At 39.0% G+C, this 25,442-nt stretch overlaps 1 protein-coding gene across 5 annotated transcripts in view; it reads right to left on the minus strand.

The window, feature by feature from the left end:
• The window catches only part of LOC121734369 (unconventional myosin-IXAa-like), a 32,122-nt gene that overhangs the window by 4,240 nt on the left and 2,440 nt on the right, over positions 1-25,442 (minus strand). For 2 of the 5 annotated variants that reach the window (XR_006036710.1, XM_042124933.1), the window contains 26 exons: positions 24,662-24,774; positions 17,519-18,432; positions 16,132-16,312; positions 15,583-15,722; positions 14,646-14,892; positions 14,159-14,294; positions 13,761-13,909; positions 13,346-13,456; positions 12,965-13,012; positions 12,312-12,506; positions 11,556-11,750; positions 10,535-10,782; positions 9,734-9,905; positions 8,653-8,842; positions 7,673-7,758; positions 7,377-7,448; positions 7,051-7,167; positions 6,466-6,622; positions 6,065-6,147; positions 5,424-5,593; positions 4,356-4,491; positions 3,586-3,702; positions 2,889-3,294; positions 2,219-2,488; positions 632-793; positions 184-306 (listed from right to left, as the gene is read on the minus strand). Coding sequence is in view for 4 of the 5 variants with exons in the window: in XM_042124933.1 (XP_041980867.1) it covers positions 184-306; positions 632-793; positions 2,219-2,488; positions 2,889-3,294; positions 3,586-3,702; positions 4,356-4,491; positions 5,424-5,593; positions 6,065-6,147; positions 6,466-6,622; positions 7,051-7,167; positions 7,377-7,448; positions 7,673-7,758; positions 8,653-8,842; positions 9,734-9,905; positions 10,535-10,782; positions 11,556-11,750; positions 12,312-12,506; positions 12,965-13,012; positions 13,346-13,456; positions 13,761-13,909; positions 14,159-14,294; positions 14,646-14,892; positions 15,583-15,722; positions 16,132-16,312; positions 17,519-18,432; positions 24,662-24,774 (4,938 nt within the window). In the remaining variant the exon portion in view is untranslated. The remainder of the gene's footprint in view (positions 1-183; positions 307-631; positions 794-2,218; positions 2,489-2,888; positions 3,295-3,585; positions 3,703-4,355; positions 4,492-5,423; positions 5,594-6,064; positions 6,148-6,465; positions 6,623-7,050; positions 7,168-7,376; positions 7,449-7,672; positions 7,759-8,652; positions 8,843-9,733; positions 9,906-10,534; positions 10,783-11,555; positions 11,751-12,311; positions 12,507-12,964; positions 13,013-13,345; positions 13,457-13,760; positions 13,910-14,158; positions 14,295-14,645; positions 14,893-15,582; positions 15,723-16,131; positions 16,313-17,518; positions 18,433-24,661; positions 24,775-25,442) is intronic. The other 3 variants (XM_042124934.1, XM_042124935.1, XM_042124936.1) reach the window with 3 other exon arrangements.

Raw genomic sequence — 25,442 nt, forward strand, 5'->3', positions numbered from 1 at the left:
TTGACTTAAATATATTTTGTTACTCAAAAAATTTATATCCATATAGAAAATACAGATTTCAGAATTGATAACCCATTTTTTTAAGAGTTACTTAGAGAACACAATATTCATTCCATTCTTGTCTCTCACGGGTTATTTCCATCGTGTCAGATAAATACAACATCATAATATCCATTAGCTCACCTTCCCAATCGGCACGACTCCCAGCTTCTCCCGGCCGCTGGCATCGACCACCCGGACGATCACCGTCGTCGATGACACCACACCATCTTTCCTGAACACCTCCTTACTGCACTGAGAGGTTACCTGTGAAAGGTATTTTCATATCATTTGTATGACATATTGTAAGCTACGCACACAATAACTACAACTTCTATAGTTGTTACAAACTTATCAGGTTATTGAAAGACAAATATAATAAAAGTAGATGTTGTCCGCAAATTTGTTTAGAACCAAACATTCCCGTAATTATATCCTATGTTACTGCTAAATTAATACGGTCTTCCAAACTCAAAACTTGTTTTCAAGCAAGTCAGGGTCATAGAGACTAGTTTAGAGCGTGTTCATAATAAATAATACATAAAAACATACCCCTCCTTCACAGTCGGATAAAATCCACCAGCCATCTCACCTTCATATAGCACTTCTTATGCGTGACGAGCCGGCATGTCTGGCAGATGAGGGACTTCTCTAGCGGCCACATGAAGAACGTCTTGCACACCTCGCACTCCGTGGGGATGTTGATCATCGACAAGTAGAACGTGTGGCCCTCGTGCTTGATCAGGTCCTCCACCTGAAAGCAATAAATGCCATCAAACAACTCATCCAAATAACGACACAAAATCTACAGGCAATATTTCATGCCATGAGTCAATATGATAAGGCAAATCAAAGGGGTACGAAGATTTTGGCCGATCTACTTTCGCTAAATGTGTTTTTTCGCGTTCACGAATATTTTTTTCAAAAATGGTTAGCTAACATCAATACAAACCAAAAATAATCTTGGACAAAACCACGTAAAGAGTCACATTTCGAAGATATGAGCTGCTAAAGTTTCACCAATTTAAGATATTGCAACTTTGGCAGCTCAAATCTTTAAAATGTGACACTTTACGCGGTTTTGTCCAAGATTATTTTTTGTTTGTATTGATGTTAGCTATCCGTTTTTGAAAATAATATTCGTGAACGCGAAAAAACACATTTAGCGGACAGTAGCTTGGCCAGGCTCCATACAAAAATCTTCATACCCCTTTGTTTATTTATACTAAACTCCGATTTTTAATTCAAGATCAAAAAAGCTACTACAGTACGTCACTGTCAAAGGTGTCAAAGTGACATAAATTAATATATCTATCTATCTATGGACGCTTCACACCACGTCAGTCTGGCCCCGTGCTAAGTTCTGATGGACTTGTGTTACGGGTACCAGACAACGGAAATATATTTAATACTTTTATACTATACATAAATTTAAGATTTTTATTATATCATACACATATTTAATACACATCCAGACCCGGGAACATTGAAAACTTTTTGTTCCGTCGGCGTAATTTGTAAATTAGGTACATGTATATTTAAATTATATTAAGTATGTTACTTTAGCCTGTAAATTATTGCACCAAATGTTATGAATACCTGAAGTGATACCAGTAAAATACCAGGTATACTACCAAAAATTACAGATGTTTAAGATTTTATCGCGGCGTTTTGTTTTTATGTAAAATAAAATAACTCAGGTTACTTATTTAAATCATTAATTAAAATTATTAATCATTAAATTATCTCAGTCTTGTTTTTTAGAAAAAAAGGAATATATTGCCACTGCAATAAAATATTTGTGCAGTAGTTTTTTTGATCATGAATTAAAAATCGGAGTTTATGCGCACGTAACTTTTCGTTTCACTCTTGAAAGTTGCCGTGATTTATAAATTTTGAATATATTAAATCATTGATAATTACTGTGTTAATCTAATATCGATGTCACCCGCACCTTATTGGTTAACGCCACGCTACTGTTCTGTACGCAAACATATAGAATCAGGACCTAACTGATTCTAATAACGATCATTATTTAGATTTTTTTTTTAAAGAATTTGACAAATTGAACATTCAATTTTTTCAATGTAAGTTACTTTTAATTTTTAATTCAAATATTGTCGTTCATGACGAATCAATACATCATCAAAACACCACTTAGGTCCAAGTTCCTACTAACCTTTCGTTTCTTATCCTTTTTCCGTTTAGTCCGGGCCTTATCCGTCTCGTGCTGGCTCATAAACTCGTCCATAAACCCTCGGAACGCGTTAACCCCCATAGTAATAGATAATGTAGACCCCTCGCGAGCGCACACCGTCTCCATAACGTGGAGGAAGTTCCCTATCAGGTCCTTGTACTTGAGAGCCGAGCCGCGAGTCTGTACGACGCTGTATGTCGCTACCAGATTGTCTTTGAACTCTCGGAGCGCGTGCTTGAATACCCTGTCGACCTGCAAAAATAAATGTTAGGTGTAGGCCTCGTTCAACTTTAAGATTGCTTAACAAAACTAGTAATTAATACAAACATTTTCAGCAACGAGCAAGCTGATGGTGATGAATTATGGCTAAGAAATTCTCGATCGGTCGGCCATTTAGACGCTACGAGGCCAAGGACACACAGACAGACACATCATACTCATAACATCACTCTGTTTGATATTCTTTGATCCTCCATTAATGGAGACGGTTTGTATATTATAATAATAATTATTTATTACTAAGCTTGTATTTCCTTCTCTTTGTAGAGTTAATGTGATCTGTGATTTTACTGACAGAATATTATAGAAGAGAGTATTTTAGTAAAGACACGGGTCATGGCAATAAATATTTCTTATAACAAATTATACATACCTCTGATTGTTTCTCGCTCTCAGAGGCCTCCATCAAATGAATCTTCTGTTTGATGAAGTTCTGCATCGCCTGTAGTTCATCCGCGTCCGATATGATCTTGTCCGTCCGATCCATAAACTCCGAGGTGCCAGTAAGATTGAAATTCGAACTAACCGACCCTTTGTCGGTTGTTAGATAGTGCGTGTCTTTCGACAGCACCCGTTTTCTTATTTTATGCCTCGTTCTATTCGCTACATTGACTGGACTTGGACAGGGCATAGTAATAACGCCCTTATTCTGTATACATTTGGTGTGGTAGAGCTGTTTACAATCTATACACCGCTGGCCCTGCGTCACGAACGCGTCGATAGCTTGATGGCAGTAAACGCATTTGTCGTCCTTTGAAAACCTAGTGCCTTTGCGAAATCTAAAAATGACATCAATTTAAAATATTATAAATACAAATATAAACACTTCTTATTGGCATTGAATATAATTTCCACGAATTTTTAATTTATTAATTAAAAGATTAAAGCTATACATACGATGTAGCCTACGTTTCCCTAAATATTATCACGAATTTATTGACACATCATTCATTCAAATCTGATCAGTATTCAAGATGTTAACTGTAGCACAAACATACACTGTAGTCTATGTAAGAATGTCAAAATCAACAATATTTTGGCTTGTCTGTAGTCAAAAAAAAATCACATACCGGTGTCCCGCAATGCCGAACAGTCCGTTAGCGGTGTGGCCGATGTAGTCTGCGGGCAGCGGCGCGGCCGCCGGGTCCGAGTTGCGGCGCCGCAGCGGCGAGCCCCCGCGCACACATCTGAACATCACATACATAGGTTAGGTGTGATATCTATTATATTATTATTTACTTGGCCATTGGGTGATCCATTGTGTAAATTACTAAAATTTTAATGTTTGTACTTGTCTGATAAGCTAGAAATCTCGATGGCTATTAAGTGCAGTGTTTTGCCCATGTCTAGACAAGGACAAAACTCGATGAAAGCGTAACGTCTGTGTAGTCGTCGTAGTGCGTCCTTAGGACCGGACGTAGAGTTTAGTTTGAAAGAAAATCAAGGGTCGTTAAAACTAATAGCACTTGTAAACCTATTTCTATAATTGAATTCCCAATTTTTGACGTGGGAGAGCCATACTTCGGCACGAATGGTCCGGCTCGACCGAACAAATACCATAGGCTCACAGAAAACCGGCGTGAAACAGCGCTTGCGCTGTGTTTCCCCGAGTGAGGCCCAACTGATTTACCGGAGGCCCAATCCCCTACCCTTTTTCCTTCCCTACCTTCCCCTATTCCCTTCCCTCCCCTCCCCTATTCCCTCTTAAAAGGCCGGCAACGCACCTGCAGCTCTTCTGATGCTGCGAGTGTCCATGGGCGACGGAAGTTGCTTTCCATCAGGTGACCAGTTTGTTCGTTTGCCCCCTTATTTTATAATTAAAAAAAGTTTCGGGACTCACCTGTCGTCTAGTTCTACGGGAAGCACGGGTAACGCCGACAACGCCTGCGCGACCGGCCGCTCCACCCGCCGCGCCGCTCGCCGCGCCCCGCGCGCCGGCGCCTCCGGACTCGCAGCCACGCGCGCCGCCGTACGCGCTGTAATCACAAACACATACAAAAATATAAACTCTTCCGTATAGAAGATACACAACCTTCGTGGTTGTGTAGTAGCAGGTTTTTAACTAGGCAGTAATCACGACGGTATAGTAAACGTGAACATTTTCCAAGTTTCGAATTTTTATAACTTTATGTCATACTTTGACGTACTTTTTATGAATACCACAAATTATAGTTAAAACTCACACAAAATATAAATTATTTCAGGCACAACATTTTTAAATCCCATCTTGATTATTCGACCGCCAAAACATAAATGGTTTACGAAGCCTTTATTTATCAAAACAAGTTGTTTGTAAAATACCTCAATACAATACCATAAAATAATTAGCAAATAGTAAACACGATAAAAATATCTCTCATAAGACCCGATATACTATTTTTCAACAATAAACAGTCCAGACTAATTCTAATTAGAATAAATTAGTCAATTTGCAAATTAGTTAATGACTCTTATTTAGAGGTCTTTAAGAGTTATAAACAACTGTTTAATAGTCACAGTTCTCGCTTCTAATCTCATTAATAAATCTCGCTAGGTACTATTTACTAATAAGATAAGCTAAAATTGTCTCTTGGCTTGCGGTTATTTGTTAATTCCAACCTAACTTACGCGTCCTTGGTCAGTTTTGACCTCTTAACGCAAGCAGACTATAAATCCTTATTCCATACTTACTATACTTTAACTTACTTACTAATATTATAATGCGAAAGTGTGCCTGTCTGTCTATGTATTACCTCTTTACGCCCTGAACCGCTGAACCGATTTTGCTAAAATTTGGTATGGAGATACTTCCCGAGTCCCGGGACAGAACATAGGATACTTTTTGTCCCAGGATAATGTACGGTTCCCGCGCGATAAACGAGTTTAGGCGTAACGGAGTTGCGGGCATCAACTAGTCATTTATACATACACGTATCATGCGCGTCATGCGTATGCGAGTCACGCTGGTCACGTGAGTGCGTGTTAGCCGGTGCGTGCGCGTCGCGCGGGTCGCGGCGCACGGGCGGCAGGCTGTGTAACGCGCGCGGCTCCAGCGTCGTGCTCGATAGGCTGCGTTGGTACACTTGTGGCGATGTGCGACTGAAATCGTACATGAATATAAATTTGACGTCTCTGATATGTAAATTTTGAAGTTAACACTTCTTTGAGTTGAAAACGTAAGTAACACGGGCGAGTAATTTTAGTGATAGGTCTACCAGGATCTGGTGGCAATTTTTTACAGCAGATTTTCAAAAAATAACCTTGATCATTGGATACATTTTTATATTAGCATGTTTAACACACAGAATCAGCTGCTATAAGAAAAAAAAAGATCAATGTGTTTTATTCCAATTACCCCGGTATTGCTAGAGTCAATTTATTTTCTCACTTCTTGCCATCAGATTCTAGTAGACCTATAGATAGTGTTTGATTTTAGAGGCACTTAATCGCTTTAAGACTGCAGACTTTTCGGCAGTTACTGTCGAACTTCAACTTAAATACGTAAAACAAAAGAAACAACCCAGGGTTAACTGCAATATCAATTTTATGTATTCATGTTATGGTTCTTACCGAGAATTGTTCATATTGCACTCGCCGGCTTGCCGCAAGTACTCTTCGCTGCTGCTCGCTATCGACTCCAATTCTCTCTCGATCTGTAACAAGCAAGCAAACAATTGACATTTAACATTGTATGTGATGCGTAAAAGGGTTAAAGTCGCACTAAGGAAACACCTAACGATTATTTTACTTTAAATTTTAATGAAGATTTACACATACACATATTTTCCATACATTTTCTGTCAAACTCTTCATTCAATTAACTAGTAATCATTAAATGTCTCTGAGTTTGGCCGAAAGTCTTTATTAACAAATCCTAACAAATATTATAAACGTTATTGTGTGTATGTCGTTAATGATAGTCGAAAATACCAAAGTATCTTTCTGTATGTCGTTAACTGTAACCCGATTACCTTATTTTTCTCAGCCATCAAGTAATTCTCGTCTATCCGTAGTCGCGGCAACTCGTTCGCCAAGTCCTCAGCGGTGATCTTATTCGGACGAGGCACCTGCGGGTATCGCATTATCGGCCAACCCTCCTCGGGAGACGACTCGCTGGGTTCTTGGTGACTGAAATAATTTTTATCCAAATATGGTAAAACCAAAATAATTTTACAAATCTACTAGCTCATCCTGCAACATTGTTTGCAATATACGGTTTGAAAATATGCTCAAGTCCACAAATCAGACGTTGTCATGGAGCCATGATAGGGAAATTCGATAGTCACGATTTAGGACTACCCCGGCCAATGTTCCCAATCCGCCGGGGATGTGCAAAGCATTTCCACATGTATAAAAAGGCGCGATTAAGGAGTTAGGACTATGCGCTGTTTCGTTTGCTACGTTATTTCGAGTTTGAAAATAGATGTCGGCTGGTTGGCAGACCTACAGGATAAGTTATTTTAAATACAAAATTTCAACACAATCGGTCCAGCCGTTTCGAAGGAGTTTGGCAAAAAAATACTATGGAGGATAGTAGAAATTTTGTTGATATTTACCCTGCGGCAGATTGGTTCAGCGACAACTCGGATATGTTCTGTGTTTTGGACACTCTTCTCTTGTTGTATGTCAACATAGTTCTCTCTAGTAACGTGCTATCGTGTTTTTTCTCCAGACTGCGAAAGAAAGCGTTCGTTAAGATATACCCACGCTGAATTATAATATTATCATTTTATAAGACATGTTTTAATACATGATTCAAGACAAAAACCTACTAAGGTTGGCGACCGCAACTATATAAGCATGTAATTATTATTATCAAAGTAACAAGAAGTACACATTTACAAATGAGCTTATAAAGTAAGGTCACTGAAGAACATATTACCTTGCAAGAGGCAGTGATTGTGTAGCCCGTAGTTGTCTCGTTTTTTCTGCTTCTTCTTGCCTTAGCAGGTTTCTGAAATACACATAAATTATATAGTCATCAACAACAGAACTGTTTTTTTAATAACGGGGCAATATTTATAATTAATATCAAGTCAGGCTTTACTTAAGGGCTCACACACATAACTGCGAATTCGCATCGCATCGCAAATATCTGCGACAAAAATGACATTGCGATGCGATGCGAATTCGCAATTATGTGTGGAAGTCCTAATACAACCATTCTAGAATACTTACAGGTGTATATCGATGATGTTCTTAAGCTGTTCTATGCTGGGCTGGCTGACGTCACTGTCCGCACACAGTGCCGCTTTACTGTCATGCTGTCAACACGAACACCAAAACACAATGTTGTTTATATACATGTGTTGTATACTAACTTGGATATGTGTGAGTCAAAAACTTTATTTCTTAGGTATGATATATTACTGCAACGTTTTCACGCTAGGCGGCAGCATCAGCACAGACGGTAAACAAATAGTTTTGTTCGACGTTTGACAACGTTTCTATCAATATTCTATATGGCGTGTAAAATATGTCAGGTTTTGGTCGAACTATTGACTGTATGTGCTAGTAGGGCTCTCTGCTCCGATCGTTGCGTAATATTTCCTATTGACCGAACTCTTGTCGACTACAGTTAAACTTTGATCCGCACATGATCCAGTTTCAAAATGTTATATTTACACAATTAGTAATAAAATTCAAGAAGTGTTACGTTACAAAGAAGATAAATTAGCGGTATTACAACACTCACATTTCAGTTATACACATAAACACAACTCAATCGCAGCTCTACACTATTGCCGTAAACATGCGGTGAGATCAGAGCAAAATGCTCCAAAATGTCTTCACCATTTACACTAACTCAACTCCAAGTTAACTCGCATTCGATATTACAGCCACCACTACGCTAGCTAATGTATGTGACTGTACTTGTCTGGTTCCTTCAAAAAACTACTAGACTAATAAAGACAGTAACATGACAGTAAGCCTGAAGTAAACATATGACTAAAAGGGAGTTGTTGTAAATACTTGTTGTATTCACAACAACTTGTACCAACTCAACAGCGCCAACTTGACGTCCATGCGCGACAAATCAAATTCATTCATAAATAAAGTAACATTTCAATACTATGCTGTAACTTTAGTTGGAGTGGAGTTGTTGTAACGAACACTTTAATTCCCAACGCAATACGGCAGGTAGAGACATAACTTACGTGTACTTTCGTCCTGCTGGGTATTCGTCTCCTGAGCTCGGGTAGGGACTTCCTGAGGAGGAACCCTCGTGCGGCCGCTTGGAACTGTATCGCGGCGTCACGCAGCCGCAGGTACCAGCGCCGCACCTTGTTCCCGCGGAACCACGCCTGGACGCGCAGCGCCGCCTCGTTGCGTACCACCAGCCAGTGTCTGAGGAGATTCGTTGTTTTGTGGTGTGTTCCGAAATTGTAACAGTAACGGATTGGTCGAGGTTTGACTGTGTTGCGGTACACACAATCAGCCTCACAATCCTGCATCGCGCTATCGAAGTTTCGGACAATGACAAAATATATACAACGTCTGAAATGACGTCAGTGGACTTCGGCCTGACCAAGCATGTTATCTCGCTCAGTGGGAAGATCTTCCCTTTCGGCCGCCACGCATATCGCTGAAAATGGTTACCGTTTAGGCTGGTCATCATAATGTTGTCAGGTGGTATTGGCCAGTATACTGCCTGGAGCTTAGGAACACACCCCTTAAGTTTAGGTCTACTTACGCCGGCTGACTAGTTAATCCTTGATTAAGTATTTACTTCCTTGCTAATCTCATGTTTCTGGTAAGTTGCATTATACAAATGCCGGTACGAACTAAAAAAATGACAACGCTTCCCGTACACTGTATCTACACACATGGGCGTAGCCGCACTGCGCCCCAGCTTGCCCCACCCTGGCTCTGACCTATAAGGTGCTTAACTAAAAAAAATATATTTTCTTATACTAACACCATCAACAATCATAATATCCGTTAGAAAGTTACACAAAAAATTAGTCGACATCGCGCACGGTCTTTTGAAAGCGAGCCGTATTACCGAGGTAACTGAATAAGGAGGTATTACATTTTATTAAAACGCGTGATTCACAATTTGACTGCTGCCCCACAAAGAATTCTGGGTACCATAACCCACAAATAATATCGTTATTTAAGCGATATTCTAGGCCGGCAACGCGCCTGCAGCTCTTCTTATCTTCTTATGTTGCGAGTGTCCATGGACGACGGTAGTTGCAGGTGACCCGTTTGCTCCCTTATTTTTATATATTTTACCTGCAGTATGCCTGTATGACGACGGAAGCGCGGCGCAGCGCGAGGAAGTGTCGTCGCTCGAGCACGGCGCGGAACCACCGCTGTATGGTGATGATGGACGCCATGAGCTGCTGGTGCAGCCGGTAGTCCAGCTTCGTCTGCTCGCTCTCGCGCATGAAGATCTTCGTCGCACCTGGGGAAACGGGAACAATGTTAATGAGGGTGTATAATATTCTATTTGGCACCAGATGCCGCTATGTAGCAATAGGGTCTATGGTGTCAAATAGACATTATTATCGTGACACGTGACAGCTATATCGCGACACAATATGACAGATATATCGTGACACATGACAGCTATGTCGTGACAAATGACAGCAGTTTGACACGATAGACCCGAAGGCTACATAGCGGCACCTGGTGGTGATGGCAAGTAGAATATCAAACACCCTAATTAATGTTGTTTCTGCTATAGTACCGGATTGCTAAACAGCAGAAAATCCGGCTTGTCTAGCAATGCTGTAGTCATTTTATGCGACCAACGCATGTGTGTCGTTGTAAACATACATGTCGTGTAGTTATCAGGCAGAGTAAAGAAATAACCTTAGCTACGTTTTCGTATGTAGAACGCTAATCAAATATCAGATAAGTTGATTCATAGGCAAATGGCGGACCTACGTAATTTGGTGGCGTTATGTGAAACTCATCCGACACCTCACAGCTAACATTGAATTGACATAATCCGACCAATTGACATAGGTCCGCCAACTGCCTATGAATCAACTTCTCTGATAGTACAAAAAGTTATTAAAATAAACTTACCGAGTTGATAATTATCCCTGTCTAGATTAAGCGTGGCCAGGAAGTGTTTGACGTCCGCCTGCGAGCTCAGCAGGCCCTTGGGGAGGAGTATACGGTATATGCGTATGAACTCGTCGTACGTGATCCGCACGTTGTAGCCCGCTTGGCGTATACGCACAGTCTCCAGCATGCCCGTATACCGCAACTGCCGTTGGACCGTCTCTTCATCGAACACGTTTGGTATTTTGTCGCTATTCGATTTGATACATCTGGAAATAATTTGATATTGTTAAGAGGACGACTAACCAAAAAAAAATCAAACATCGTCTTTCTCTTTTCACACTCACGCCCGTCTTTCATATGCCAGGTGAAAAGGACGACGCGGAATCATCGCCAAGTGAGTTTTTTCTTAATAACTCGATAAATATACAACATTTTAAAAATCCGCCAGGTACAAATGATACAATTTCATACAATGTGTTAAAATATTAACTTAGTTTAATGGACGGTTATTTATTATTTTTTTCTATCGATTTAAGATTAGATGCATCTTTATGATTTTTTCTATCGAGAAAAGTTTAAGATATCGTGTTTTCGCTCAGACCAAATTCTTGGGAATATAATGTAGTATCTATGTTTAGAAACAATTCGGGGCTTATTTTCAAGTATAAAAATGAATTATAAAATCGACAAATTAGGGTTAGTCGCCCCCTTAAAATTATAAGTTTTGGCATTGATTCCTTCTTATTAAATAAGAACACAATAGTGTTGGATTGATCAGTGAAAACCTACTGTTTTCGTCATCAATAAAATAATTATTTTAAGTTGTGTTACAACAATCTGTTCAAATTCTTGGGAATATTTGTTGTTAAAACTTAGCTTTCTCTTTTACTATGATATAATATTTCTTTATTACGCCATATTTTAACCTAATTTATCATTTTCATTAATATTCCAGCTTAAATCTATATTATGTTGAGAATTGTATACTTATTCTAACTCTCAAACTATAATTTATGAGTTCAGTTGATTGACTACATACCTGATAAAGAATGGATTGGCCTGATTGAGAGTCTCCATGAGTGCCGCTAGCGAATGCTGGAACTGAGTCGCGACAGTCAACGGTTGTTTTCTTTTTCCGGCCGGTGCACCCGTCCTTCCGGCCAAAGTCTTAACACTCTGCAGATTCTTTAGACCCTTCTTAGCACGCTCCCGAGGTCTAAACGACTTGTTTTTCCTACGAGTATAAAAAAAATTAAAACACGGAAACAAAGAGGCCACGACTACCACCGTACATGCGATTTTACAGCCAGGGTTGCGAAGCACGTTGATCGCTTGAAACTCTGATTTACCGAGTTTTAAAGTACAAAAATTCTGACTTGCCGTGAAGCAACAAGGTTGCAAAGTTCCACTATCACTCCTCCACATAATGCCCGAATTAAAAGCTGCTACATAAACCTATTTTCGATATCCATACCATATTAAAAACTACAAATTTACAATATATTTAGCTCAAAAATTCTGAAACCCTGTGTAATTACGGCATCCCTGTCTATAAATCTGCAATTAAGCCTTAAATATAACAACAAATGTTACACACAAAACATACTACATGAAACGATTAACACAAAATAACAACGCCCAGCAAGATAAACCAATCAACCTCCACCGGGACCCGTCCCCACCACGTTAATTCCGTTAAAGTCGAAATGTTATGCGATCGAAGGGATCATGCACGAAGCCCACAGCGGCGCGAGTGCGAAAGAGATAGCGAGAGTCGCGTGCGCACGCAACGTACATGACGATGAGACTGGCGCGCTGCATGACGTCCGCGTCGTCCAAGTCGCGCTCTACGCGGCGCGTGCGCGTCTCGGCGATCCTATAATTTTTTGTCCCTTTCCCCCCCGCGCGACCGACACTCGTCGTCTCTGTCCTCGGCCTGGTATCGCTACGCGCCGCGTCGCGCCCCCTGCTCGGCGCTCTGTGCGGCGTTCTGTTTTACGAGGCGAAAAGGAAACGGACATTACACATTGTAGCAAATAAAAAATAAAAAACTAATGGTTTCGTCGTCTCACGCATGCATACCGGTGCTCGGAGTATGATGTGCGTGATGAACTCGTCTAATACATACAGTTATCAGTTAGAAATCTAAGGAAGGCTGTGTTTAGAGTTTTGTTAGGTTATTGTGAGTGTCTATGTGAGTACCCAAGGATCGGTGGATCCTACCACATTATAGGTATTTCAAGTTTTAGCTGCCTGCACATTGTCAAAAACGTTATAAATTTAAAGAGTGGCAAACTTGACCCTACTCATTTTATACTTTTTCTGACAACGTGACTTGTACGGTATCCCTAGACAGGTTCAAGTCTAAACACAGCCTAATCACCTAGGAAAGGGGAGGTCTAGAACACTGATGTCATGCGTTGCACGTGTAAAGCGTCCATAACTTACGCAATGCGGTTGATTGCGAGATTGATTGACGATACTGTCACCAGATGGCTGAGGAAAGACATATCATTACGTCACAATACAGTAGCTGAAGCTTACTTCACACAACATATAGCCATCCCTGACATATAGCCATTTTCTATCCTGTCATCTCTTGTAGCCAGCCTTCTACCACTTCAAAGTAGCGTTTAAAATATATTATATTTGCTAGGATGCTATTAAACATCGGCTGTATAAACATACGAGTTCTGAATATTCCTTTTATATTCGGAATATGCATGCCGAACATGCCAACATTGCGGGTAGTTAGTACATTCGTATACGTAAGCGGCGTCGTCAATGCATTTTAAACTCAATCTCTTGGGGCGTAGAGTCGGTATTTACCTGAGGATGCTCTCGTTGGCCGCGTGTATTGAAGGTCGGGGTACACGGGAGGCACTATCTACCCTGTTGACGCGGTGGCGCTTACCAGCGTCCAGAAACGCAAAGTACCCTCTGAAAAAAAAATGGTTTTCAAAAGAGTGCTTATAAAAAATCTGACACTTTAAAATAAAAATAAAATATATATACTTTCGATGAACTTCGTAATCGCAACCAAGTAATTCCCTAATTAGGGGTAGCAACTTTTCATTTGCCAAGTCAAGGTCGTGACATTGATTCGTATACAATATTATAGCTTCAGCTGATGGCAAATTAACTATCGAAAACATATATGTCAATCACAAAAAAAGTAAAAATAAAATTAAAAAAAAAGTAAGTCATTTGATGTTTCAATTGGGAAAATCGATGTCACTCTAACCTGAAGAACGCTCGCACGATCGCCCACCGGAAAACCGCCACGGGATCGACTCCCACCAGTTCTCTGACGAAGGCCAGCGACGAGTTCTTGAGCACGCTCACTATGTCCTGCCTCATGAGGTCTAAATTCTTCTCGCGCATCGCCGTTACCTGCGCAGAAATTGATATACGGCTTTGTTTGTATTGATGACGCAACTATTCCATTTTTAGTTAAAATAAAATAATTATATTAGTTATTTACTATCAAAACTATACGGAATAAACAATTATGTTTTATTATCTTTGGGGGAGGATCAGGGATCAGGGAACTGACTAATCGGTGATCCTTATATCATCCCAATAAAGGTTTACCCACAAGTAAAATAATTAAAAACTGACTACAATACTATTTATTATTACCTGGTATTTGACACGTCCCGCGTAATGCCTCACTACAAAGGCGGGTTCCCGCCTCTGCGGTTTTTCGTAGAACTGGTTGTCCTTATGCACCGAATTGAACTTCTGTAGCAGAGTTTCGTTCGTCGCCCAAGGAAAACTGAAAAGGTAAAAAGAAAATAATATTAGTTGGCAGTTTATTTGTTTAAATAATATTAGTTGATAAATAAACGCAAGTTATGACATAAATGATAACGGATACACGAAAGTAGCTATGATCAATTTTACTCTATATGTTATTACTTAATAGAGATATAGAGAGGACTAATAGATATGTCCAATAGAACAGTGTATTCGCGTTATATTTAACAAGGCTTTATTTTGACCAATTAAAACAAACCACTTATTTGATACAAAAGAATCAATGGGGTTTATTTGGGATTCGGCCAATGACGTAACTGAAAAATTATTGCGAAAAGACTAAGTATAATAAATTACTAATGATACCTACTTGCACTGATCATCCAACAGACACAGCAGTCCGCTCGGTTTGCCCTCAATAAGTTGCAAACAGCCGGTGTTATCGGAGAAACCTATGTCTGTCCAGCGGATACCCTCTCTTCTGTACTCCTCTTGCTCGTATTTGAACACATGCTGATTGAAATAGTACTGAAGGTGCTCATTGGCGTAGTTGATGCACAGCTGCTCAAAACTGTTGCTCAGGCCGAAATCTTCGAAACCGAATATGTCTAGAACGCCTGTAAATTAGAATAAAAAATAGCATTACTCTTTTATTACTACAAAAAGTAATGGTTTATATGAATTGTTATTAAAATAACCTATACGTCACTCGAAATAAGGATAATTAATTCATGTTTGCTTGATGAATTTACCTTATGTATAGAGAAATTGAGGAAAATGCTGTTAAATCGTGTACTCCAATCATCTACGCTTTACGTTTTAGACAAAATAGAAAATACGACGACAGATTAAAAATACTACTTTTCAGCTGCAAGCACTGCAGCTGATCGCTGCTCTCTAACGCTGCTATCGGGATTCCTAAAAATTTGTGAAGACCATCTTCTAATCACAACTAATGGATGTCACAACTACATATACTATATGGATGTTCAATGATGGTTCATATTTGTGCAGAAAACTCTCTCTCTCAGTGGCGACTTGAGTAGTCACGTAGTGTTATGAGTATAGAGCATAGTATTTTGTAAATTAAATATTAGAAAGAACATAAAAATATGTAAATTAGTAACAGAAGTACCATCGAAGAAATTGATTCATAGGCAGTAGACGGACCTACGTCATTTGGTCGGATTATGTCAATTCAATATGAGTCATAATCTGCCGGCTGGGTTTGATCACTTTGACATAACGGGACCAAATTACGTAAGTCCGATATCTGCCTGTGAATCAACTTCTCTGATAGAACTTACCTATACTATGTCCCTGATGTTCCCGCAGAGTGTCCTTTTTGGAGAGCAACGCGTGGTTGACCTGCATCACGATCCAGTCAAAAAGCGCACCATACAAGCACTTGGCCATCGCGTCACGAGTCGCTATCGCTTCTGGAAGCCTGAAAACATAATAAAAGGTGAAAACTATATCCCAGCTACGCAAAATACTAGTACATGATATGTTAAATAAAACATTGTCCGTATAAAATTGTTTTGTCAGTATCTATCTTTTCCTTGCAAGTCACAAACAAGGTATGGCCATACAAATATGTATTGTCAAAATATCCTTTTGGTGAAAGTGAATAGAAATATCCTTTGCGTGAAGAGGTCGATTATATTATTAGACTGCCAGAGATACTAATGTCTAATATAATATTACATATCTATTGACAACTCAAATTGTGTATGAGAGGACATACCATAATCAAAATTCATTCTTGTGACTTGGCCATAGTCAGTTCAAACATGGATAGCCTGTAATTTATTTTCTTTGTTAAAAAAAAAACACGAAGCAACATAAAACCATACCTATAGTTTATAACTAGTGTTTCTCCGGAAGCCCTCGCTCGTTTGGACGTTAAAGCCGCCAGCAGCGTCTCCTGCTTGACCCGCAATAGGGACGATATGAGGGAGACCACCTCAGGGTTCCGCACACCCACTGCCTCGTCATGGTGGTAGGATTTCCTCTGCGGCTGAAACTCCACATTACCTGAAATTGTACACAAAACTATGTTTACACGGAATACTTTAATTGGCTTATTAACAAAAAAAAAACTATTACCAGAGAAAATAAACCACTATCATAGATTTATAGGCAGACAGAAAACTTATGTATTTCAGTGGGGTTGTGTCGACATCATAGTTATTTTTATTAGCTGTCGGCTGACTAAATAAATTGCTTACATCTGCTTTTTATGAATCAAAATTTTTATTTCTGTATTTTTTTAATGAAATGAATAATGATTGATTCCAAGTGAAGTCAAGCAACATTTAAATACAATTTATTGTTGCAGGACTAGTATTTATTTTATAATATTTAAATATGAATTTATGGAAATACATAATATAAACCATAATTATATTTTAATTGCAACTACATTATATTTCCAAGAAATACTCATCTTGTAATGTTTATGTCTTCAATTTTATTTTTATTTTATTTGTTACTACCTACTATGCAAACCAATGCATTTATGTTTTAGTAAAAATCTGTTACAGAAAGGGTAAAAATAATTTCAACAAATAATTAAAAGAGTTGCATTATTGTAAATATTATTCAATGCATTGCTATGTAACAGTTTGCAACTTAATAAATTCAAAAACCTAATATTTAAGCATCACTTCAAATAAGTTAATATTAAATATTCCTCTGACTACCATAATGAAAAAAGGAAAAAATAGAATACAACAATGATTTCCACACTCAAAACAAGTGATTTTCACACAGACCATTCTTTTTGCAAAATGTTTAACCAATCAAATAACAGTAAATATGAAATAAATTTTAAAGTAATTATAAAAATATTGAAGGTTTGATTAGGTAAAGAGGTTGACTAGAAATGTTATAATTTAGATCCAACTCAAATATATAAAAGCTCCAATATTCAACCTTAAATAGAAATGCTCTCTTTGTGCCGACCGATTTTGTTTGATTTAGTAATATATAACATTACCATATTATATAAAGCATTTAAAATGATAACATTATACATAAACTTGAGCAAGATAATTTATATGCATAATAATGCAAGGTCAACAAACTGCTAATGAAATTCAACATTTTTATAAATATTTACAAAACGCCACTTCAATGTATCAAATCATCTTATCTGACACTGATATGGTGTAATAATGTCTAATCACGCGTTATCATAATATTGATAAGATTGTAATAAACATCAACATAAGAACTCACCCAACAGGAGTACAGCAGAGAGAACAGCGAAGAGTCTCCGCTGTTTGTCCAGCGTGAATCCCACCATGTCCATGGACTGCTTGAGTCTGGAGAACTCGTACTGTTCGTCAACACCGGGCACTACACTACAACCTGTCTTCGACAGATAGTTGTACTTGTCCACACTGAGCAGATGCAGCTGCTCCTTCTCCTGCTCCGAGGCCCCAGCCAGCAGATAGTAGAACACATGGTAGTTCCTTTCGTTGCGACCCTGACTGCATATTCTAGACTTTTCTAGGAGATACTTCTGCACGACCGCACCGTGCACCATGCCATTCTCCTTGTAGTTCACTTGGATGAACTTGCCGAAGCGACTCGAGTTATTGTTGTGAGCCGTTTTGGCATTCCCAAAGGCCTCGAGCACCGGGCCCGCACTCAGGATCGTCTGCTCGACGCCGCTCCCGTGGGAACCCTTCTGGCTGAGGGCGGTTAGGTGATGGAGGAGGAAGTTGGTGCTCTCCGTCTTCCCCGATCCGCTCTCGCCGCTGATAACTATGCACTGGTTGGTCCGCTCGCGGAGCATGCAGTGGTAGGCGGTATCCGCCACCGCGAATATATGGGGCGGGAAGCTGGACCCCAGCCGCTTGTTCTGGTAAAGCTTGACATACTTGGGGTTGTAGATGGGGTAGAACTTGAAGGGGTTGAGGGCTATCAGGATGGAGCCGACGTAGGTATAGATGTAGCCGGCGGAGAACCTCGCCCGCAGGTTGTCCAACAGCGTCTGCTCGTTGAGCTCCGGCAGCTGGCACAGGTCGGGGTACTCCCGGTCCTTGGGCTGGTACAGGAACCGCTGGAAGTAGTCCTTTATGAGCTGCGGGTCCACCGAGAAGTTCTCCATCCACGGCTCGTCCGGGATCTTTTCGCGCAAGTAGAACCTGAAAACAGATTCGTATTTAATTCTCCGTAACGATACAATATTTTAAAGTAACATAAAATGATAGATTACTTTTGCGTCATAATGTTTGTTTGAAAATACTACATAGTAAACGTCGGGTGGCAATTTTTTAGTTGGTCAGGATGGGTGTTATCGGAGCGGCCGGCGCGGCCGGGGCAGGAAGGGTGAATCACGCGCGCCACTCGGCGAGCAATGCACATCAGACCAACACATTTTAATACCAGCTCGTCACAGCAGTCAAAATACATACAACTCTCGGTCAAACTCGAGCAAGTTACATAAAAAACATAGTACGGTCAGTACAAAATAATAACGCAATGAATCATAGCCGTTATTAGTTTATACGGACCTCTGTCGAGACTCGAGACTCGAGTACGAATAGTTGTGTAGTGACAGGATAATTTAATGGGCGCGAGATAGCGGCTCGCAAATAACCTTATAGCAATAAATGAAACGATATAAAAACAAAAGGAAATCGTTAAGTTGTACTGCATCAATCCCGCCTATGTTAAAACGTTTGTGAAAGTTAATTTTTGTGTTGCGTCTAGCCAACAAATAATGTTTTTATATTTTGTATTATTTGTTCTTTAGACGCTTTTTACTAACATACTAATCAGACAAGACCAGTTGATTCTAATCTAGACCTCTAGTCTTTATTACAATCGTGTCAAAGAAAAAGCCATTTGTTTTGCCTGGCCTTAGAACCTTATAATGTCAGCTGGGCACTCAATAAAAAATCAGCCAAGTGCGAGTCGGACTCGCGCACGAAGGGTTCCGTACCGATACAGAGCAAAAATAGGCTAAAAATTGTGTTTTTTGTATGGGAGCCCCCCTTAAATTTTTATTTAATTTTAATATTATTATTAAATAAATACACATATAACAAATTAAGAATGTGTGAAAAATTCAAGTGCCATTGCCATTGTGGCATTATTGATATAGAGCGAAAATGGGCGAAAAATACACGTTTGTTGTATGGCCCTTAAATATTAATTTTATTTTGTTTTCAGTATTTGTTGTTATAGCGGCTGAAATTTTTACAGATTGTGTGTGTACACAATCTGTAAAAATTTCAGAAGTCTAGCTATAGCGGTTCTTTAGATACAGCCTAGAGACAGACAGAGGGACAGACAACGAAGTCTTAGTAATAGGGTCCCGTTTTTACCCTTTGGGTACGGAACCCTAATAAACGCTAATATAAAAAACCTAGTCTGCGGGTGTGCTAGAAGTCTGTGCTACATTAATGATGTCCATAAAACAGAATATTACTCAGCATGTTCAGCATATGGCTCGAATATAAATTAGTTAGCCCTTATATGCTGGGAATTATCATTATTATTACTCAATCAAAATAACCAAACTAAATAAGAATAAAAATCGGATAAGTGTGAGTTGGACTCGCGCACGAAGGTACGTAGTACGTACGGCACGTACGTTTACTCATATCGTGCAAAACGTATACAAAAATGCGTTTTTTGTATTAAACTTATACCTACACCAACTATGTATAACATATTAGACAGTGTGTATTTGTTATTATAGCAGCAAAATAACTGTTTAGCTATCGCTGTGCTTGAGATACAGCCTGGTGTTAGACAGACGGATGGACGGAAAGACAGCGAAGTCTTTGTAAAAGCCGTTTTTTAGGGTTCCGTAGTCCCTACCCAACGATTACTCGTTGGGTACGGAACCCTAAAAAAGGCTAAAAGAAAACCAAATGTAGCGTTGCATGACAGAAACCGAGCACCATATTTAGTTATGCACCGCCAGTGATCGAATGTAAATTAATATGTGAACAAGGTTACGTACTGCCGCACTGTGATAATTATATTATAGTATATACTCCACCGACTATACAACACACTCAGTACCTCAGTACTTGGAGCGTCGACAAGCTGGAGGTCACGGGTACGAATCCCGCTAAGGGGACAAAAAGTTAACAATGTTCCTAAGTCATTAATGCGCGTATAATACTAAAAAATCTATCAAGAAATAAGTAGTGTATAGAATAAGAACAGAATTTTCTTAGCTATCCATAACACAAGTTCTTTTAGAGCTTGCCCAGCTTTCTTTGAGACCAGGCTGACGTGGTATAAAAGCCTACATAGGTAATAAATACCACGAGGAAAATGTCGCAGTTTGTGAAAAAACTAGACATTTCCACGGAAAGCGTGATTCATTCATGACATTTTTTGTCGGAAGTAACGAAATGACTAACGTAGGAGACGATATGTCTGGGCCGGGCACGTATAGAACTAAATCAACTAATCATAAGCGGATTATTTGCAAACTACAACGTAAGAACTTGATTTAGATTTTAGGGTTTCCATAGTAAGAAGAGGGATGTGCTTTATGTGCTTATTACTTTTTAGGTAACTTTATGTACATAATATATTGTATACTAAGGGCCTGTTTTACCACTTCCTGATAAGGCTATCCACCAAGTAACTTAACAGATCAAGTATGGAGAATCTGTCAAAAAAAGTTGTGAATAGCCTATTCGGCACTTTATCAGAATGTGGTGAAACAGGCCCTAAGAATTGTAAGAAAACCTTAATATCCTTTTTAATTTCTATTAATTATGTTGCTTATTACAGTTCATGTTGACTTATGTCTACTTATAGCCAATTCCTAATGGTTGCAGAATAAATGAGTCCCTAGGAAAAATTACACATGGGACAGATGGACATAGAAGACTAGCTTGAATTTAATGAAGAGTTTGGCAGATAATGTATGGGGCTAATGTCAAAATCTTAATTTAATTACAGTTATGTAATAATAAATATTCGACTCCGAGTGCGGTAGTTATAGGATTGGCTTGAGTTAGCTCAGGAATTCCTCGAGTTGTTACTTAGAATAATCAATATTTCAAAGGTTATCCTTCGTATTTACTAGATTCACATCGAAATGCATAAAACGCAAAATGTTTTCACCATCCGCTGGATTAGAAACATAAACAGACATTTATTGTAAATACCACAACCGCAAAATTGATGTTGACTGAGGGATATCATTCGAGCTGAAAACGCCACATCCCGGCGCGAAAATAGGAATTATTCAACAGATATTAATGCAGTGAGCAATGCCCAATTTCGTGTATGCGAGTTACAAACAAAAAACTCACTTCATTATTGAAATATCGATAACTAGATGTCCCGCGCGGCTTCGCCCGCGTAAATTAGGAATTTTACAGAAAGCATACATTTTACCATAAAAAATATTTTCCCCGTTTTTCCCACATTTTCCTGAGTTTCTTCGGTCGTATTAGTCTAAGCGTGATAATATAATATATCCTATAGTCTTACTCAATAAATAATCTATCTAACACTGAGATAAGTTTATAAATCGGACCTGTAGTTCCTGAGATTGACGCGTTCAAGCAAACATACTCTTCAGGTTTATAATATTGGGTAGGTATAGATTTTTTTTAATTATCGCTTGACAAACTCGAGTCTCGATCTAAAAGACTATGAAATGGTATAATATGGTAGTGATGATGATGATGATGATGAATGTAATTTGCATAGTAGCATATGCTTTCTGTTCTTAAAACAACGTCGAAACTCCCAAACTTGTATCTATAAAGAATCAGGAGTTCTCTCAGCACCTTCCGAACCACGGTATCTCGGTGCAAAATCTTACTTGTTGGTAGCATATGCTTAGAATACTTATCACGAAACCGAAGTCACCACATGTTTCCCTATAAGTTTTGAGGAGTTCCCTCGATTACTTATGGATCCTTCATCAGATCACCACTTTTGTGAATATAATACCAAATTGGGATGATACCCTATATACCAAAAGAAAAATTTTAAAAATCGGTTAACAAACGGCGGAGTAATCGTTGAATATAAGAAAACGAACATAACACCTCCTCCATTTTGAAAGTCGGTTAAAATTGTAGCCTATGTGTTATTCTGATGTATAAGCTATATTATTGTAAAGTTTCATTAAAATCCGTTCAGTAGTTTTTGCGTGAAAGAGTAACAAACATCCATACATCCACACATCCATACATCCAAACAAACTTTCGCCTTTATAATATTAGTAGCATGTCAATTGACCTGATGAACTGAATGACGACCTCTGTGGCTCAGTAGTGAGCGCGTTGGTAGCTCAAGCCGGGGGTCGCGGGTTCGAATCCCGCCGACGGAACAAAAAGTTTTCAATGTTCCCGGGTCTGGATGTGTAGTAAATATGTGTATGATATAATAAAAATCTTAAATATATATTGTATAGTATAAAAGTATTAAATATATTTCCGTTGTCTGGTACCTGTAACACAAGTCCTTTAGGTAATTGCACGGGGCCAGACTGACGTGGTGTGAAGCGTCCATAGATATTATATTATATTATTCAATGTTAGCTGCGATCGGTTGTATGTCAAACCAGAGATAGATTGAATATTGGGAACGGCCGATAGCGTGTTTATGAAAACTAAACAATTAGAAAAGGCAGAGCCCCCGCTAACATATGTGCAATGTGTGTAATGCACACGGGCGCCATCCTCTAGGAGCGCCAAATTGCCATCTTTAGGGGCCAAAAACAAGGTCCCAAAAAATTTGCCTAAAAGGGCGCCAAAATCCTTTTTTTGCACACATGCGCCAGTAGCCCTTACGGGGGCCCTGAGAAATTGCATTATCTAGTGTTTAGTCTGCTTGCCAGCATTTTTTCGAGCTTTTTAATCAAGCTACAGTTGTTATTTTGTGTTTGTTTGTTGCTTTATGTTAGGCTTGTTTGCCCTTTAGGCCAGAAGCCTCCATCAGGGCTTTCCACCTTTCCCTGTACCTCCTCAGTCTAGTCCAGGTGCTAATCAAGCTACAGTTGTTCTTTTGTGTTTGTTTGTTGCTTTATGTTAGGCTTGTTTGCCCTTTAGGCCAGAAGCCTCCATCAGGGCTTTCCACCTTTCCCTGTACCTCCTCAGTCTAGTCCAGGTGCTAATCAAGCTACAGTTGTTCTTTTGTGTTTGTTTGTTGCTTTATGTTAGGCTTGTTTGCCCTTTAGGCCAGAACCCTTTCCCTGTACCTCCTCAGTCTAGTCCAGGTGCTACCTGCTACATTTTTTTATCTCCTCTGTCCATCTTTTAAATTGCCTTTCCTTCTTTCTTTTCTGCTTGCATTGCTTGCTAGAAAGCATTACTATCTAGCAAATACTATATTTTCAAGTTAAAAATTAAAGTAATTCGAAGTTTTAGCTATGTCATACACAATACTCGAGTTTTCTACACAAGAAAACATAATATGACAAGCTGCTTTTAAGTAAGATAAGGCATCCAGCTACGATTAACAGTTCTCTAAAACCCGAAATTTACAACGAGATAAAATGATAACGATGATAAGCCGAGCAGATTAAACGAGTGTTATCTTTACGATTAATTAGTCACTTAATCGTATAGAAAATAATACTTATCATTAAAACGAAAAAAAAAACGTTAATATTTTGAATATTATTATTATGAACAAATTTTATCGAAGATTTACAGCATTGGTAAGAGAAGTTTAACCCTGTTAAAATGTTTCTTATTACTGTCTGTTTTCGTTTTTGAAACAAAAAAATATAACAAAATTGCCTAAGGGCATGTCCACATCTCCACGTCACGACGTCGTCAACGTGGAACGGTGCGGTAACGTGGCACGGTATGTTGTCGTGACGTGAAGATTTGCGTCAACGTAACGTAATTTTTACGTCAAGGACCACGGTGAAGCAACATTTTACGTCACTATGCATTGTAAAACTGCTACATTCTTCACTGCTTATCTAGATATGGACCGCACAATACGTATTCTGCTTTTGCCATTGTTATGAAGACGGAGAGGGAGATTTAAGAAAAAAAAAAGACGTAAAATGTTGCTACACCGTGACGTGCACTTTCACGTTACGTTGACATAAATTTTCACGTCACGATAACGTCACGTTACCGCACCGTTCCACGTTGACGACGTCGTGCCGTGGAGATGTGGACAGGCCGTAAATCACATATTCGTTAGCTACATAATTACTTACTACTTGATTATGTATTAAGTATTCGATATAATATAATATTACATGCTGCCTGCAACGCCATTTGCGCAAAACTTCGTCAATCGCGCGGGAACTGTATAAATTATTTCGCGATTTATCTTTTACCGGGTAAATTAAAAAGACAGACAGACAGGCTTTCGTATTTATTAATATGACTATGTAGCATACCATTTAAAAAGCTATCTTACCTATTATACTGGCCGGAGTTGTTGCTGGGCCACAGCATCATGACAGCTACGGGGGACTCATTGGGCCCCAGTCTCCTCTCCTTGCACTCCCCGCTGATGACATCTCCCACCACCTGATTATCAAAATGTATGGTTAACATTGTTGATAAGAAGTCAGCTAAATCAACAATGAGAATTTCTTTATGCATGGGCGTACCCAGGTTCTGGGCCAGGGGGGGGTCAAATTACCCAGGTTCTAGTGCCAGGGGGGGCAAATTACCCAGGTTCTGGGCCAGGGGAGGGCAAATCAGATTTTTCATAAGCTAGGTGTTAATAAAAAAGAAAAAAATAATAATTTTTAGTTGTAAAAATATTGTATTGCAAACAAATGGCAAAAAATCGTATTCTTAATTTTTAATTTTTATAGATAAAAGTACTAGATAAACCGTACCGAGGGGGGGGCAGCTGCCCCCCCCTCGGTACGGTATCATATTATTGAGAGAACAGTTATTAGTCAAATTACAATAATATGGCTCTAGTGACAGTAAATACTATATTAATAAGTTTTATGCACAGTCAAACACAAATCTAAACTAGATTCAGTGTACATTAGACATTTTAACAAGTTTACAAGTGCCCGTCATTTAATACTATATCAATTGTATTATCAATAGGACATTATTTTTAAAGTATAACATTACCTCTGCACCTTACAATAGAGGCATTATTAATTAATTATAATAATGGTAATTAAGAACATAAATTACCGCCACCAAGAAGTCTGACAAGATAATCGAAAATG

The sequence above is a fragment of the Aricia agestis genome, chromosome 15, assembly GCF_905147365.1.
Source record: "Aricia agestis chromosome 15, ilAriAges1.1, whole genome shotgun sequence".
Classification (NCBI taxonomy): domain Eukaryota; kingdom Metazoa; phylum Arthropoda; class Insecta; order Lepidoptera; family Lycaenidae; genus Aricia; species Aricia agestis.